The following is a 16,507-nucleotide window of genomic DNA, read 5'->3' as shown; positions in this document are numbered from 1 at the left end:
TTTTTGTACATGTGGATCCTTTTCCCTCTTAATATGATCCATTTGTGATACAAACCCAGTAGTGAGACTGCTGGATCAAAGAGTATGCTCTTTGGAAATAGTTCCAAATTACTCTCCAGAATGCATTTTGGTGTCCCAGCTTTCCCACATTCCCTCTCAAATCAGATATTCTATATGTCATTCACAAATTCTTATGCTTTTTTTCCTTTTAAATCCTCTTTCAAGATCCATTATCAACATTTAGAATTTGTTCTTCCCTTCCATATACTCCATTATTCATTGGCACTAGTTCCCTTGCTATTAGTCACAAAAGATAGTCCATCTTCCAACTTTAGACATTTTTTCACTGTTTTCCATGCCCGGAACACTCTCTTCATTTCCATCTCCTGGTTTCCTTCAATTCTACTTGAAATCCTGCCTTTTAGAATAAGCTTTTAATGAGTCTCCCTTAATACTAGTACTTCCCAATTTATCCTGTATATATCTTGTTTATATACTACTGTTTGCATGTTGACTCCCCTGTTAGAGGAGGACCAATTTTTTTTTGGGGGGGAGGGGGGGAGAAGATATCTCTACTACTTAAACACAGGTCCTGGTGCATAATAAATACTGACTAACTGAAGTGAAAAGAGATCTAGAAGAGCCCTTGTGATGAATGGAATTGAGAATCATTTAGAGATTGTAAAAACAAATTGTCTTGAGTCATTGAGGGGCCACTTGAAATTAAATAACATAAATTAGTTATGAACCCAATTAGCAGGTTTCTGTACCTTTCCCCTATGTTCAGTTGTTAATAATACCATACGTTTTTTATAATCTTTTAACCATTTACAATTAATTTCTCTTTATTTTATTTGATACTCACTGCTACTCTTTAGAATATAATTATGATCTTTATTTTACAAATGAGACTACTAAAGTAAGTGGAGGTTAAGTGATTTGCTTAAGATCAAGCAACTAGTAAGTGGCAAAGCCAGGACTAAAGCCAGATTTTACAGTCTAATAAAATTTTTACACACTGTGCAGCATCACAAACTGAAGCTTTTAGCAGTTCCCTGGCCATTTTTGAGCATACTAAACACACAAATGTAGTTGCATGTGTGAACTTTCAGAAGACAAAGTATAGAGTTTTGGGGCATGGCTAGAAGAAGAGGAGATGGAACCTGACTGAAGGGGAAGTGTACACTGAAAAAATTCAGTAGTATTTAATGTAGCTGAATTGGGTGCAGAAATGTATCTCTTCTGATACCATAGTACTAAATGCCAACTTGTTTCTACCCATTTGGGTTTGGGGAGGGGGTTGCGTTTTCTTTAGTTTTTGTATTTTTAAATAATTTAACAACATAAATATTACAAAAGCTTAGCAATATATCTTGTGTTATGCCTTTAGCTTTAATATGTATTTTAAAGCATTTAATCATAGACTAGAAAGCCTATATGTTAGTTCATTTTTAACGAAATGTTATTTTATTTTTTCACCTTAGGATTCAGGATGGAGATCAGCTATCTGCCCTGACTACTGCCCTAACATGTATGAAGAAATGGAAACATTAGCCAGTGTACTTCAGTCTGATATTGGACAAGACATGCGTGTTCATAACAGCACATTTCTTTGGTTTATTCCTTTTGTTCAGTCCCTCATGGATCTCAAGGATTTGGGTGTAGCTTACATTGTGGAGGTTATTCATCATCTGTATTCAGAAGTCAAAGATGTCCTCAACCAAAAAGTAGCAGTGTGTGACACAGTTACAGAGTTTTTCCTTCTGATATTGGTGTCAGTAATTGAACTGCATAGAAATAAGAACTGTTTGCATTTGCTATGGGTTAGTTCTCAGCAATGGGTAGAAGCTGTAGTGAAATGTGCTAAACTTCCTACTACAGCATTTGCACGTAGTACTGAAAAGACATCTGGAGGCTACTCCAAAGGGGCAACTGTAATAGCTACTTTGCCTTTATATTCTGTTCCATCTAATTCTGTACAGTTTGCTTGTGTGCAGCTGATTCGAAGTCTTCTTAGAGAAGGTTGCCAGCTTGGACAACAGACTCTTTGTAAACAATTCTTAGACAAACTCAACTTGTGTCTGAGGGGAAATTTGTCCCTTGGTTGGCATTTAAATAGTCAGGAGACCCTAGATTTACAAACGTGTTTGAAACAAATCATTAAAAACAAAAAAGTCAAAGGATTAACATGTAGCACTTATGTGGATAGGACCGTAGCATGTAAAACTCCCCCTGCAATTTATATTAAAGAAGAAAGTGATGCAGCTATGGAGAGATCAAAAAAGGATACATCTTCTCAGGACAGTCCTAGTCCATCATTTTCTAAAGAACCATTGAGAGCTGATGTCTTTCAAGGACAAGAGAGTCCATCTCTAAGAAGAAATTACAGCTGGGAGGAGGAAAATAGGCCAACATACTTAAAGGAGTCAAAACTAGATGACCATTTTCCCCATAAATCATGCTTAAAGCAGGAAGAAATCCCTGATGCTAACGGATCTCATAATCATGACATTTTAGATAATATGGAAGACCAGAAGTATACTGAAGAGAACAACTCCACAAATATACAACAGAATTTGGCTTCAAAAGATAATGCAATGGAAGAGCTATGTGATAAAACAACAAATATTCAGACAAGTTTGATGACAATTGATTCTAGATCTGATTCTCCTCAAAATGTATCAAGCTCAAGTGATGATTCCCGTTCAAAGAGTGATTCTGGCTTTAGGAACTCAAAGTTTAGGACTAAGGCACAGAAAGATGAATTATGTGCAAAATTATTACAGGTAATGAAGGAACACAAAAAAACCACTATGGTCACCTGTGTTAATTTAGAATCAAAACAGAGTTCATCCAATTTGGGGAGTCATGATCCATGCAAAGATGTGGTTGTTCAGAAAGAGTTTGCCTTAATACAGAAAGCACAGTCAGAGTCTTGTACTACTCCAGAGAATATAACAAATGAAGAGCAAGAATCAAAAAATGATCATTCATTGCTTATTAAGAAAAAATCTGATGATAAACAGTTAGATCCCTTAACATTTCATAAAAAAGATTATCTGTCACAGGAAAGTGATAGTAGTGATGATGATGATACAGTTTCACTTAAAACAATTAGAAATACCTTACTGAAAAAGAAATGTCAGCTTATACATCACACAGACAGACATGAATCAAAGGACAGTAATTGTGAGGAAATTAATAGTAATGATCATGTTCCACATAATTTGGCAAGAGAGGATGTTCCTCCTCAGAATTTTAAATTTAGCACCTTAATGGATTCTCAAGAAGATAAAGACCTCGATGCACTCTCTCCTATAGTCCATAGTAGTAGTCTTAATTTCCCTTCAGATTCAGCTCAAGAAAGTTATCAGCTACAGAGAAAAGTGAAAAACGTTATGGATCATTCTGCAGTTAACCAAATTAGTGAATCAACCTGTGTTGTGGAGGCTACCAGAAACCAAATTATAATCATTTCAGATGATGATGATGATGATGATGATGACGACGACGATGATGACAATAAAAGATCACCAAATCTTCAGAAGCAAATTAAAACAGATAAAATAGGTATTAAGACAGAGTTTCCAGAAGAGTATCCTTCAACTTCTAATACCATTTTGGAAAAAAAACTAGAAAAAGAAGAAAAAACAACATCCCCTTTATTTGATGAGGGATCCGATTCACAGTTTTTTGAATTTGAAACTCCTCGTGATGTATTTTCTGTTTGGCAAGATTCTGAATCAGAGTGCAAAAATTCTGTTCAGGAGAGTGAAGCAGAACAAGACTCTATTTTGACTTCAACAGGTGAGAGTGCCTTAGACGACCAGACAAATGACTGGGGTTATGATACAGATTATATATCTGATGAAGTAATTCAGAAGGTAGCAGAAAGTCTTGAAGAACATTTAGATTCACAGAGTAGGGTTTCTCCTAATGAGAAATTTCAAATTGGATCAAAGAGTAAGAGAGAGCCATCTAAATCACCAGTGGCTGAAAATCTTTCATCATGTTTTAAAAATGTAGATAAACCTCATACTTGTATTTCTGGGGATCTTATTGAAGAGCACACTAAAAATGTAGATAAGAGGGAAGATAAAGAATCATCTAGTCTTTCAGCATCACCTAATTTAAATTTTGAAATTTCCACCAGGGAGTCAGATAAACTGTGTTCTCCTCAGTCACATAAACGGTGTTCTCCTCAGTCTCTTTCTAGTCCAAAACTCAGCAGAACTTCACTTTCTAAAAATCTGAAGAAAACCGGAATTAATCCCCCCAAAAGGCAGAATAAGAAAATGAACCAAGCTAGTCCCAAAAAGTTACTTTGTAGAACCATGCCTGCTGTGATTCCTCCAAAGAAATTTCGCCAGTGTCCTGAACCAACTTCAACTGCTGAAAAACTCGGTTTGAAAAAGGGGCCTCGGAAAGCATTTGACTTGTCCCAGCGATCTTTAGATTTTGTGGTAAAGTTACGTGATCATGGAAAAACTGCAGGTGAAGTTGATACTCATCAAAAGAAAAAGACAAAGTTAATTACTCCTCAGGCTCTACTTGTAAAAAATAATAAAAAAATGTTGGCATGTCAAGATCTTCAGTTTTTAAGACAGATAAGACCCAAATCACACAAAAATCAACAAGGACTTTCTGCCACTCATAGTAAAGAAACTTCTCCAAAGGCAATTACAAAACCATCTCAAAGTTCTGGAGCTGTTATTAAAGCATCTCCTGGACCCAGTGACAATTTTAAAGAAAAAAACAAGCTAGCCTCAGACAATGATAAAAAGCATGCAAGAAAAAGCTCATTTTCTGAAACAGAAACAGTTAAAGTTAAAAGTATATCACAGGCTGCTAATAATAGTCCTCTTTCTACCAAACATAGTTGTACGGAATTAAGTGTGAGAGAAGAAACAAATGAAGCCATTGTCTCTACTTCAAAGAGCCACTTGTCCAACTCATCTTCTGTTGTAGGTAACGTGACAGGGGTTGTCCAACCCTTGCCTTCTTTTCATTCTGAGAGAACAGCTTTCATAGAGGCAGAATCTGATGTCAACAGTGATACAGAGGAAAATAATTTGTTTTTAACACAAAATGATCCTGTAGATATGGAATTAAGTTCACAGGTAGAGGGTTTTCATGATTTTGAAATTCCAATTGGAACAGATACAGTGGAAATGAAGGAAGATCCTAAAAACCTCACTGGGGACAAGACTTTAAGTAATGTAAAGTGTAAGCACAAAGATTGTACTGACACTGTAGAAAATCTGAATGAATATTGCTCTGTACATTCTGAAGCTAAAGTATCTGATGACTCTGTTTTTGTTAAACCAGGCCTGCCGCTTTCACTATCTAACAAAACTGTAAAGTCTACTACTAAGATTTTTAGTTCAAGTAGTACTTCACGAAATGCTCATCTTACTAGAGCTATAGAAAATAGTTTAAAACTCCCACCAGCATTAAAAAATCAAAGAAGTTTGTTAGGCACAACAACAGCAAAAGCAACGCAACTAGTCTCTCCATTAGTTCAAAAGTCAGTATTGAATGATGAGGGGAAAAATTTGTCCAATATTCTTCAACCACAGAATATGCAGACTTCTCCAAATTATTTCAACAGACCCACACCACCAAATCTCCTTGAGAAGAAAAGAAGTTTTCAGGCTTCCTCTGCCTCAAATTTTCCTATGAGGCAATCTGTATTTGACAGCTTTGTTAAGGAGATCTTAAAATGGAAGTATGAAATGTTTGTAAACTTTGATCAGTTTGGGCCTCCAGCAGATCTTTGCCAGGCCCTCTTAAGACCTGTTCCTGTCACATTTCAGGACTCTGAAGACTATCTAAGTGTTTTTTTCCCTTTGATGATATTGAATACTTTTGAAACAGTAAGTATTGTCTTTGCCTTTGTGAAGTTTGCCACTCTGTTGTCTTTATTGATTGACATTGTTTTAAAAAAAATTTTTAATGAATAAAAATAGATTTTTTTCTCCCTTCACCCATCTCCACATTGAGAATGGGAGGGGGGGGAAAGCTTTTGTAATAAATATTCAGTCAAGCAAAATGAATTTCTATAGTAGCCTTTAAAAAAGTCTAATTTTTCAATTTGGGTATATTCTCTAGATTCAGATTTTAGATGTAAAATTTAAGATTCCACCATGCTTATTTCTAAGAGGATTTGAAGCCCTTTGTGGATTAAAACATATAGGGCAAAATATGGCTATTTAAAGATAGAACAAAGACTTTTTGAAGCACAAGATAATTCAGCTGAGAATATAAAACTTTAAAGCTTCATCTGAATGTGAGTTATTTATAGATTTTCAGCCACTTCAGTTGAGCAAATTACAGCATTAAGGAATGAATTTTTCCTTCATTTTAATTTCATTGACAAATTTTGTTTTAATACAACATTCTCTGTTAGCTTCTCTATAAAGTACATTTGTTATTAATGGAAAGGAAAGGATATGTTCCTTAACATGAATAATGTGGTACTTATTATAAATTTTGCTCTAATTCACTTGTGTTCAGATGTAGACTAAGAATTAATTATGAGGGGCAGGTAGGTGGCACAGTGGATAAAGCATCAGCCCTTAAGTCAGGAGGACCTGAGTTCAGATCTGGTGTCAGACACTTAACATATCATAACTGTGTGACCCTGGGCAAGTCACTTAACCCCAATTGCCTGAGCAAAAAAAATTTTTTTTATTTGTGAAATGTTGTTGAGATATGTGATTTTTAAAATTATGTTTTAAAGAATGACTTCCTAAAATGTTGTAGCTTTCTTAAATTGCCATTTTGTTGCATGTAGATAGCTCAAGAATGGATTGACAACCCAAAGAAAGAGAATGCCTATGAGCTCCATTTACGAAGCTTCTCTCCTGGTGATATAAACTGTGGGCAATTTATAGGTAATTATTTATTTTTTTTAAGATTTTTTAAAAAATAGGTTCTGGTGCTGTGGTTTTTCATTAAGAAAGTAAAAGTGTTTGCCGTTGATGTTTCTTATTTAAAAGAAAACCTGTCAGGTTGAATTTGTATTTATTTTCCAAGAAATGTTTTTAATGTTCAATACTAATAGCCATTAAGCTTTTTTTCTTTAATATACTACTTTTTTCACTTAATTTTTTTTTAATTATAGCTTTTTATATACAAAGCATATGCATGGGTAATTTTTCAACATTGACCCTTGCAAAAACTTCTATTTGAACTTTTCCCCCTCCTTTCCTCCACCCCCTCCTCTAGATGGTAGGTAGTCCCATTCATATTTTGATGATTATTAAATATGTTAACTACAATATATGTATACATATTTATACAGTTATTTTGTTGCACAAGCCATTTATTCAGCTTTAAATTACAAACATGCATTTAGTTAAGGATGTGATATTTTCATTTCAGTAACTTGAGAAAAATCATAGCACAGAAACTAGGAAAGGGAAAAGGGACCAAAGAAAGAATTTTATTGGTTCAGAGCAATGTTCATAAGGACAAGAGGTGATAACCCCAGGGAAGCTTCCTGTGTTGTCTTTCAGTGCCTAAAATTAAGAATTCAGTGGAGTATTCACCTTTTAAACTGTTTCATTTAAGACAGAATGAGTCAATTGGTTTTCTTCTTAATAGGATTTATTTTTCCAATTATATGTAAAGATAGTTTTCACCATTCATTTTTGTAAGATTTTGAGTTCCAAATTCCTCCCGAAGACAGCAATCAAATAGGTTATACATCTACAATCATTTTAAAAATGATTGTTAGTCATACTGTGAAGGAAAAATCAGAGCAAAGGGAAGAATCACAAGAAAGAAAAAACAAAAAAGGTGAAAATAGTACTCTTTGATCCCCATTCAGTCTTCATAGTTCTTTCTTTGGATGCGGATGACATTTTCCATCTCAAATCTATTGGAATTGTTTTGGATCACTGTATTGCTGAGAAGAGCTAAATCTATCAGCTGATGATCACATAGTCTTCTCGTTACTGCGTACAGAGTTCCTGATTCAGCTCACTTCACTCAGCATCACTTCATGTAAATCTGCTTAGGGTTATCTAAAATCAGCTTGCTCATCATTTTTTATAGAACAGTAGTAGTTCATTACATTCATATACCATAACTTATTCAACCATTCCCTAATTGATGGCCATCTACTCAATTTCCAATTCCTTGTCACTTCAAAAAAGAGCTGCTACATTTTTGCACATGTGAGTCCTTTTCTCTCTTATTTGATTTAAAAAAAATATATCGAGTTCCCCAAATAAATAAAATTTTAAGCTAGTTTGCTAATAACACGTTAGCATTAGATAATTATCATCCAGTTTTGTGGTATTGATATTCAGCAAAAAAAAAAAAATTATGAAACATGATAATATTCAAAATTCCATATTACTTCACTTGGTAAAGTAATTATTAGCATTTTTTAAATATGAGTGGTTGAATATATATTCCATCTGTCCTAGTAACAAGATTTAAATTTTACTAATTTATGGTCATTTAAAATATTTCTATTACTAGCCTTAGCTTTAGTAACCGTTTTTGGTAATAAAATGTGTAATTTTTTTCCTGATTGAATTTTTCTGTAGTTTGTCTTCAGGAATCTGAAATGGCTAAACAGTTGCATCCAAAGGAAAATGATTTGGTATTTTTGGTTCCTAAAAAACTACTTGGAAAAAAGAAAGCTGCAGAAGAAGGTGAAATGAAGACTCAGCAAGTGTATCATTGTGGTTATGTGTCTCAATTTCGACGCTCTTCAGTCAGTAAGTGAACCAAACACTGCAGCCAAAGATAGAAGAAAGCCATAGTTTTTCATTGCTCTTTCAAAGAACTTGATTCCCTAAACATATTGCTTTGTTGCTTTATCATTCTGTTTACTTGTCATTTTCTGGTTTTCATAACTAGAAATAATTTCAAAGCTTGACTTTCCTTTTGTGATTCTCTTGTGCTGCTTATTGCTATCTGTCATCTGGAAATTTTTGTTTTTAAAATAATTATTACATTGTAAATTGATTTCTAGCCTTTAAGTCATATGACTTAGAATTAAGAGATTTCCATATGCATAATTTAAAATCTGTAAAGTACTTAAAAGTATTTCTGTTCTCAAAATTAGATGTGGTGACCCTGATTCCTAGTGTTATGTATGTTGCTTCCTTAGCCTCTTCTCTTTAAAGATAAGAATTGAGTTTATATCTTCCCATATGCCTTTTCATAGACATGTGGGGCTTTATTTCCTTGAAATGATTACAGGGCTCCATGGTGTAATGGAAAGAGCACTGGATTTGGAGTCAGAAGACCTAGGTTCGTATCCTGGCTCTGCTGCTTACTACCTGTGTAAACTGTAGGCAAATCATTTGAATTTTCTGGGCCTCATTTTCCCTGTAAAACAAGGGATTTGGACAGGATGATTATTAAAGGTCCTCATCAATTCTCTAATCTGATCCAATATTTTGTCATTTTATAGGTAGTGTGCATTATTAAAATATATAGAACCTAGGTCCTTAATTCCTTTTTGTAAAATGCATTTGAGAGTTGCAAGAGAAAATAACAAATTTAATTGAAACTGCAAGACTGTGTCATTTGATTATTTAAAAAAAAAATTATTGATATCTTGAATTTTTACATCATCCTCATTTCCAAATAATATCTTTCCCTGCTCTTTTGTCTGGAGAACTATCCCCCCAAAATACAAAGAATAAAAAAAAGAAAGAAGGGGGGAACAATTAAGTGAAATTAACCAACACATGAATTGAGTCTGGTAGTACATGCAGTGTCCCACATCCATTTTCTGCCACCTCATCTCTTCTTTTGGGACCAATCTTGATCATCATAATTACACAGCGTTCACTTTCTTTTTGTTATTTCTATTTACATTGCTATTTTCGTGTGTGTTTCTTTACTGGTTTTGCTTAAATTCACTTTATTATGTTCATATAAATCTTCCTGTGCTTCTCTGAATTCCTAATATTCTTTATTTTTCATTTGCCTTTAGAAGCCAAATTAAATTTACTAAAAGATATAGCATTAAGGAATCAAGTCATTTTATTTATTTTATGTAGAAAGTAAGAGAGCATACAGAAAATCATTTCTGTTAAGTTGAATTCTGAAAGCCCCATTTAGTTAGAATGTATCCATTGGTAATACAATATACATTTTCTTTCTTCCAATAATAGGACATAATTCACAATTTGAGGGTTACCTTTCCATCCAGACTCAAGGCAATCTGTCATTCCACATAAATGAGTCAGTAGACTGTATTGTGATCAGTTCTTTGGTGACTACACAACGGAAGTTGAAAGCCTTGTCTCTTTTGGGGCGGAATTCACTGATTCCACTTACCAGGGTAATTCTGAACCCAAGTACTTCAGACTTTTGTCCTCGAGATTCACTGAACACGGCTCCTGAGAAGATTGTGAGTAATATTTATGTGTGTGTCCCAAGGAAGGTCAGAATATTATATTTAAATATTCTAAAAACCAATATAAACTATTAAATTATTATTTTAAGTAACTAAATTTTCTTGATTCTCTAAACATAAGACCAGGTTAATATTATAAACATGGTAGATTTGTTCTAGGAAAAAAAAAATGTTTGAGTAGAGTAAGGAGAGATGGAAGTAATTTTAAAATAGCAATAAAATATTGCATAATGAGTATAGTATCAGACTTGGAATTAAGAAGATGGAGGTTTCAAGCACTGGCAATTAATTTAATTTCTGGTCCTCATTTTCCTCATCTGTAAAACAAGAGGGGTACGCTCAAATGACTTCTGAGATTCTTTGCAGCCCTAAATTTGTAATCCTATAATCATTCCATTTAAATTTTAAAAAAGGATTCATCATGGTTTGATGTAAGAATTAGTATAAGATGTAGAGTAACTCATGTAGAGTACAGATAGAGAAGAATACATGTGCAAGTACCTGAATTATACTTTTCTATACTTTTCTACTTTTATCTATTAATAATGCATCCAGTTTGCATAGTTATTTGAATGCTCTGAAGAATTAGAAGGCAGCAGTAAAAATTTAGATTATTTTTTGACTGCTTACGTAATAAAGAAAAAGCCCAAGAATATAGAAAAAAACAAAGATAATTGAAGTTTACTAAAAGTTTTGGGGGTTGGTAAAGTCAATAAAAAGTATTAAGGACAACCCTAAGCTTAATAAGCTTTTCACTTGCCCCAACTTTGATAATAGTTAAACAATGGTGATGTTGGAATATGACACTGATTCATTGATTGAATGAAATCTTGAAGCCATATCTTGGTGGTATGTTCAAATTTGGTGCTGATAATAGTGAAGAAACATTTGTATCTTTGCTTTACTTTAGCCATCCACACAAATAGATTCTTAGAATTTACCTCCCCCCCAAAATTGCTACTTTCATGATTTTTCAGAACAAAAGGGGAAAATCATGAGAGAAAAAATAAGGAATGAATATAGCATGTATTAATTTATATTCAATCTCCATAGTTCTCTTTCTGGATACAGATGGCATTTTTTATCCAGAGTTTATTGGGATTGCCTTTGATTAATGAACCATTGAGAAAGAACCAAGTCTTTCATAGTTGATCATCACACATCCTTGCTGTTACTGTATTCCTGGTTTTGCTTGTTTCACTCAGCATCGGTTGATGTAAATCTTTCCAGGCCTTTCTAAAATTAGTTCATTTTTTATAGAACAATAATATTCTATTACCTTTATATATTTACTGTCATTTTGAAACTCAGTTCTTTTTTCCTTGAACTTTCTGTAGTGTTGGCAACCTCTTCTTTCTAGACACTCTTTTTTTTTTTTTTCTCTTCTGAGACACTGCTGTCTTTTCTGGTTCTCTTACTTGCCTTTGCTGAATCATGATCCAAATACTCCTTTCCTACAATTATAACTGTTTTCCATGGACCTCAATTCTAGGACTCCTCTCTGTATACTTTCAACCCTGATGAGTTTCATCTACTTCAATGGACTTATTTATTGCCTTTGGGCAGATGACTTTTAAACCTCTACATCCAGTTCAGTTCCCTTTTCAACCTGCCTAACTGCCTGCTTCATTACTCTACCTGGATGTCCCAAAGAAATCTCAATTTCGGCATGTCTAGAGTAAAATTAGGGATCATTTTTCCTGTTTCTGACTCTCCTTCAAATTTCTTTTTTCCTGTTGAGAGTATCACTATCCTCCATTCTGAGTTAATCTGAGTCAGATTCAGAGTTTACAGTTATCCTTGATTTTTCTTCTTCATACTCTATGTCCAGTTAGTTGTCAATTTTAGTTGATTAGATTGTTTGGATTTAAATACTCTACAATAAGCATACATTATTAAACGGCAATTTTAGTTAATATATTTTCTTGCTTGTCTAATATTTGACCCAGAAGAAACATGATAGCTCTCTTCAAGTATTTGAAAGACTTTGAGATAGATGATGGATTAAATTTGTTCTGTTTGACTTCATAAGGGTGGATACAAAAGCAATGGGTAAAAATCAAAAATAGACAAATGTAGGCTATTAATATCAGGACAGTTTTCACTTAAGTGGACTGCTCTGTAAGTCACCTCTGCCCTCTGTAGTTCTGTCCCCTTATTCTTAATCCCCTACTCCCTAGCCAGAATAGTTTCAAGTGCCTGAATTTCCTGTAACTAGTGCTGCTTCAGTGCCCTATAGAGGAGAACCCCTGACAGAGGACTGAACTGCACAGCAGAGGGCCAGTCTGCCATGGAATCTGCCACATTTGCATAATGTGAATTTACATAGAGCAAGAGCTATCTATATTTAGAGATGTTCTTTCTCATTGAAGGTCTTCAAGCTATAGCTGGATGACCACTTGTATATGTTATAGGGAGATTCCTTTTCATTTATGAATTGGACCAGATGATCCCCAAGTTCCTTTCTAACTCAAGTTCTGTGTTTCTGTGACTCTCTCACAACAGGTTTTTTCATCTTTCCTCTTCTCTCTACTCATATGGCTACTACCTTGGTACAAGGTTATTTTTTCTTTTGCTTGAACTATTGTAATAGTAATTGGTAATAGATTTAGTAAATTAGTAATGATAATTGGTTTCCCTGCTTCTAGTCTTTTTCTTTGAAGTCCAGTATGTTCTCAACATAGTTGCCAAATTGATATTTCCAAAACAAATGTCATTGTCCAGGTAAAAACAATTATTGGCTTTGAGCTTGTTTCCTCTAGAATATAAATGCAGCCTCTTTAGTCTGGCTTTTAAGGCCCTGTACAATATGAGCCCTACTTTTTTAACCTTATTTCACTTTAGTTCCCTTTATGCGTTTTGCAGCCATACCAGTTTTTCCCTAAATTCTTCATTCCATCTGCAGCAAACTACATACATTTATATAAGCTATTCCTCATGCCTATTCTAAATAATTCAACAAGCATTTTTAAGTATTTATTACCCATCAGGCACTGTGGGACGCTTTGGTGCTACAAAGACAAAGACAAAACACCATGGAAAACGTCTTTCCATGGTGTCAAATAGCTTACATTGGTGTGAAGGAGAAGGGGAGAGGATAGAGATGACAAACAACATATATACAAAAAAGTGGTATAAAATCTATACAAAATAAATTCACTTTTTAGTGGAACATATCAATTAGGCATATCAGTATAGGATTGGAGGTAGCATTTGAACTGAGTCTTGACTAGAACTAGAGTTTGCATTAGGTGAGATGAGATGAGAACACATTGCAAACCTGAGGGATAGCCTTTACAAAGGTCTAGAGACAGAAGATAGATTGTTATGTACAGAGAATAACAAGTAAGTCAATTTGGTTGCTACATAGAGTACATGAGAGGGAATAGTGTATAATCAGTCTGGAAAGATAAGTCAGAATCAGATTGTGAAGCATTTTTTTTTTCAGTTTTCAATAGTATTTTATTTTTCAAATTCATGTAAAGATAGTTTAGAAACATTTATTTGTGTAAAACTTTATTCCAGATTTTTTTTCCTCCGTTCCTTGCCTCCCCACCCCTCCCCAAGACAGCACACAATCTGATATAGATTAAATATGTGCAGTTCTTTTAAACATATTTCATTTTTTGTCTTGTTGTGCAAGAAAAATCAGACCAAAAGGAAAAAAACCACAAGAAAGAAAAAAACAAAAAAGGTGAAAATACTAAGTTTTGATCCACAGTCAGTCTCCATAGTTCTTTCTCGCTGAATGCAGATGGCATTTTCCATCCTGAGTCCATTGGAATTGCCTTGAGTCACTGCATTGCTAAGAAGTGCCAAGTCCAACAAAGTTGATTATTACAAAGTCTTGTTTCTGTGTACAATGTCTTCTTAGTTCTTCTTTGTGAAGTACTTTAAATGCCAGGTAGAAAAATGTTTATTTTATCCAAAGGGTAATGAAATTCGCTGAAATTTCTTAAGAAAGACTTAAAAAAAAACTGAAGAAAGAAGTGTTAGGAATGTTACCTTTGCAGCTGTATTGAGGATAGATTGGAGAGAGGAGAGGTCAAATTGAGCAAGACAAGTTATAAAATTATTACCAGTAGGGTGAATGAGAGTTGATGAGGGCCCAAATCCAGGATGCTGTTTGAGTGAATTGAAGAGAAGAGAATGTGAGAGATGTTGAGCAACTAACAAAACTTGGCAACTGATTAGAATTGGGTTGGAGAGAGGTATTATGGAATGAAAAATCAGATGATTTCTGGGTTGCAAACCCGAGTAATTGAAAGACTTCTGCACAGTGCCCTGACAAAGAGACAAATTAAGAGAAAAGTTAAAATAGAGATGGTTTAGGTGGAAGATAATGAATGTTAAGTTTGAAATGCAGCTAGTTGCAGATATAGGAACAGAGTTCAGAGACATAATAGCTGAATATGTAGCTTTGGAAGTTATCTTTATAAACTATAGTTTAACCTATGTGAATTTTTTCACAAACCTTTGTGAAATTATTAAGAAGGGGGGAGGAGAGGTTACATCCACACAGAATATGTATCATGGATAATGATCCATCAGAGGAGATTAACAGCTATCTAGCAGATAGGAGGAAGAACTATGTATAGAAAAAGTGTCACAAAAATTAAAAGAGGAAAATAGTAAATCTAAAAGGATGGGAGATGCTCTGGTCAGCTGGATCAGAAGTTATGAAGAGATCAAGAAAGGAATGAAAAAGGGCCATTATTTTATCAATTAAAAATCATTGCTGGCCTTGAGAAAGCTTTTTCAAACAAGTTTGAGAATGGGAGTTAGCTTGTAAGAAGTGGAGAAGCAAGACAGACATCAGAAAGAGAAAAAAAAATTACTTTTTTTTGCTGGAATATACTTCCCATCTCTGCCTTTTAAAGTCCTTCTAGGTGTGCAGCTCGTGTTACCTGGTACACAAAATCTTCCCTTTAATCTTTCCCAAAAGTCTTTTATCCCTTCTAATTAATTTTTTTCTCTATTCTCAATTTATACTCCTAACTATGTACGTATAATATACTTTTTCATTTTTGTCTTTGTATCTTCAGTGCTATACAGATACTAGGCTTGATATATGTGTTGAATTGACCTGAAGGAAGTCAGCTAAAATCTAAACATTTATTGCATTTTCTTCAGTGTGCTCTAAAAGAAAAGGCAACTAACTTAATTTTCACTTTTATATAGCTTGCCTACCTGAAAGACTATAATGAAGATCAGAAAAAAGCAATTGAAGTTGCATATGCCATGGTAAAGCAACCACCATTAATTGCCAAAATCTGTCTGATTCATGGACCCCCTGGAACTGGCAAATCAAGAACTATTGTTGGCCTATTGTACCGTATTCTGACAGAGGTAGGTTGTTTTTATGTGATGTGAGTTCTATTTTGTAATATATATCCATTTCTTCTATTAATTTTATTTAGATTATCATCAAGAATTATGTGTTGAATATGTAACAAGTATTGTTCTACCTGCCATCTAGGGGAGGGGATGGGGGAAAAAGGGGAAAAGTTGGAACAGAAAGTTTTGCAAGGGTCAATGCTGAAAAATCACCCATACATATATCTTGTAAATAAAAAGCTATTTAAAAAAAATTATGTGTTGACATAGTTTTTGCACCTTTACTATATATTTGTGATATAAAACTGTTATTGCACAATATCTATTAGAAGAATGGCCATGAAGAAAGGACACTTGAGTTGACAAGGATTAAGATTTTGTTGTTGTTGTTGTTATTTTTGCTAAGGCAGTTCAGGTTAAGTGACTTGCCAGGGTCATGCAGCTAGAAAGTGTTGGGTGTCTAAGGTCAGAATTGAACTCGGGTCTTCCTGTCTTGAGTGCTGGTACTCTATCTACTGTGCCACCTAGCTGCCCTAAAGATTGTTTTAATATATTTATGATAACCCCAAGTTTTAGGAACAAGACTGATTGTTTTTCCAGACATTAAGACATTGGGAACTAGGAGGTAGAATGATTTCTGTATGTAGGATGTACACAGCTTTATTAAGGATAAATAGAAAGTAATCAATAGAGGGAGGGCACTAGAGTAAAGAAAGATTAGGGAAGGCTTCCTGTAGAAGATGAGATTTTAGCTGGGACTGAAAGGAAGCCAGGAAGGCA

The 16,507-nt window shown here is 34.2% G+C and overlaps 1 protein-coding gene across 3 annotated transcripts in view; it reads left to right on the top strand.

Moving 5' to 3' along the window:
- Positions 1-16,507, top strand: part of SETX (senataxin) — an 80,729-nt gene that overhangs the window by 41,298 nt on the left and 22,924 nt on the right. For all 3 annotated transcript variants that reach the window (XM_012553963.3, XM_031954880.1, XM_012553964.3), the window contains exons 9-13: positions 1,485-5,876; positions 6,797-6,896; positions 8,562-8,735; positions 10,146-10,384; positions 15,572-15,739. In XM_012553963.3, coding sequence (XP_012409417.1) covers positions 1,485-5,876; positions 6,797-6,896; positions 8,562-8,735; positions 10,146-10,384; positions 15,572-15,739 — 5,073 coding nt within the window. The remainder of the gene's footprint in view (positions 1-1,484; positions 5,877-6,796; positions 6,897-8,561; positions 8,736-10,145; positions 10,385-15,571; positions 15,740-16,507) is intronic.

Source organism: Sarcophilus harrisii, chromosome 2 (assembly GCF_902635505.1).
Source record: "Sarcophilus harrisii chromosome 2, mSarHar1.11, whole genome shotgun sequence".
Classification (NCBI taxonomy): Eukaryota; Metazoa; Chordata; class Mammalia; order Dasyuromorphia; family Dasyuridae; genus Sarcophilus; species Sarcophilus harrisii.
Note: the sequence above shows the minus strand (reverse complement) of the source record. Positions and strands in the feature narration are given on the sequence as shown.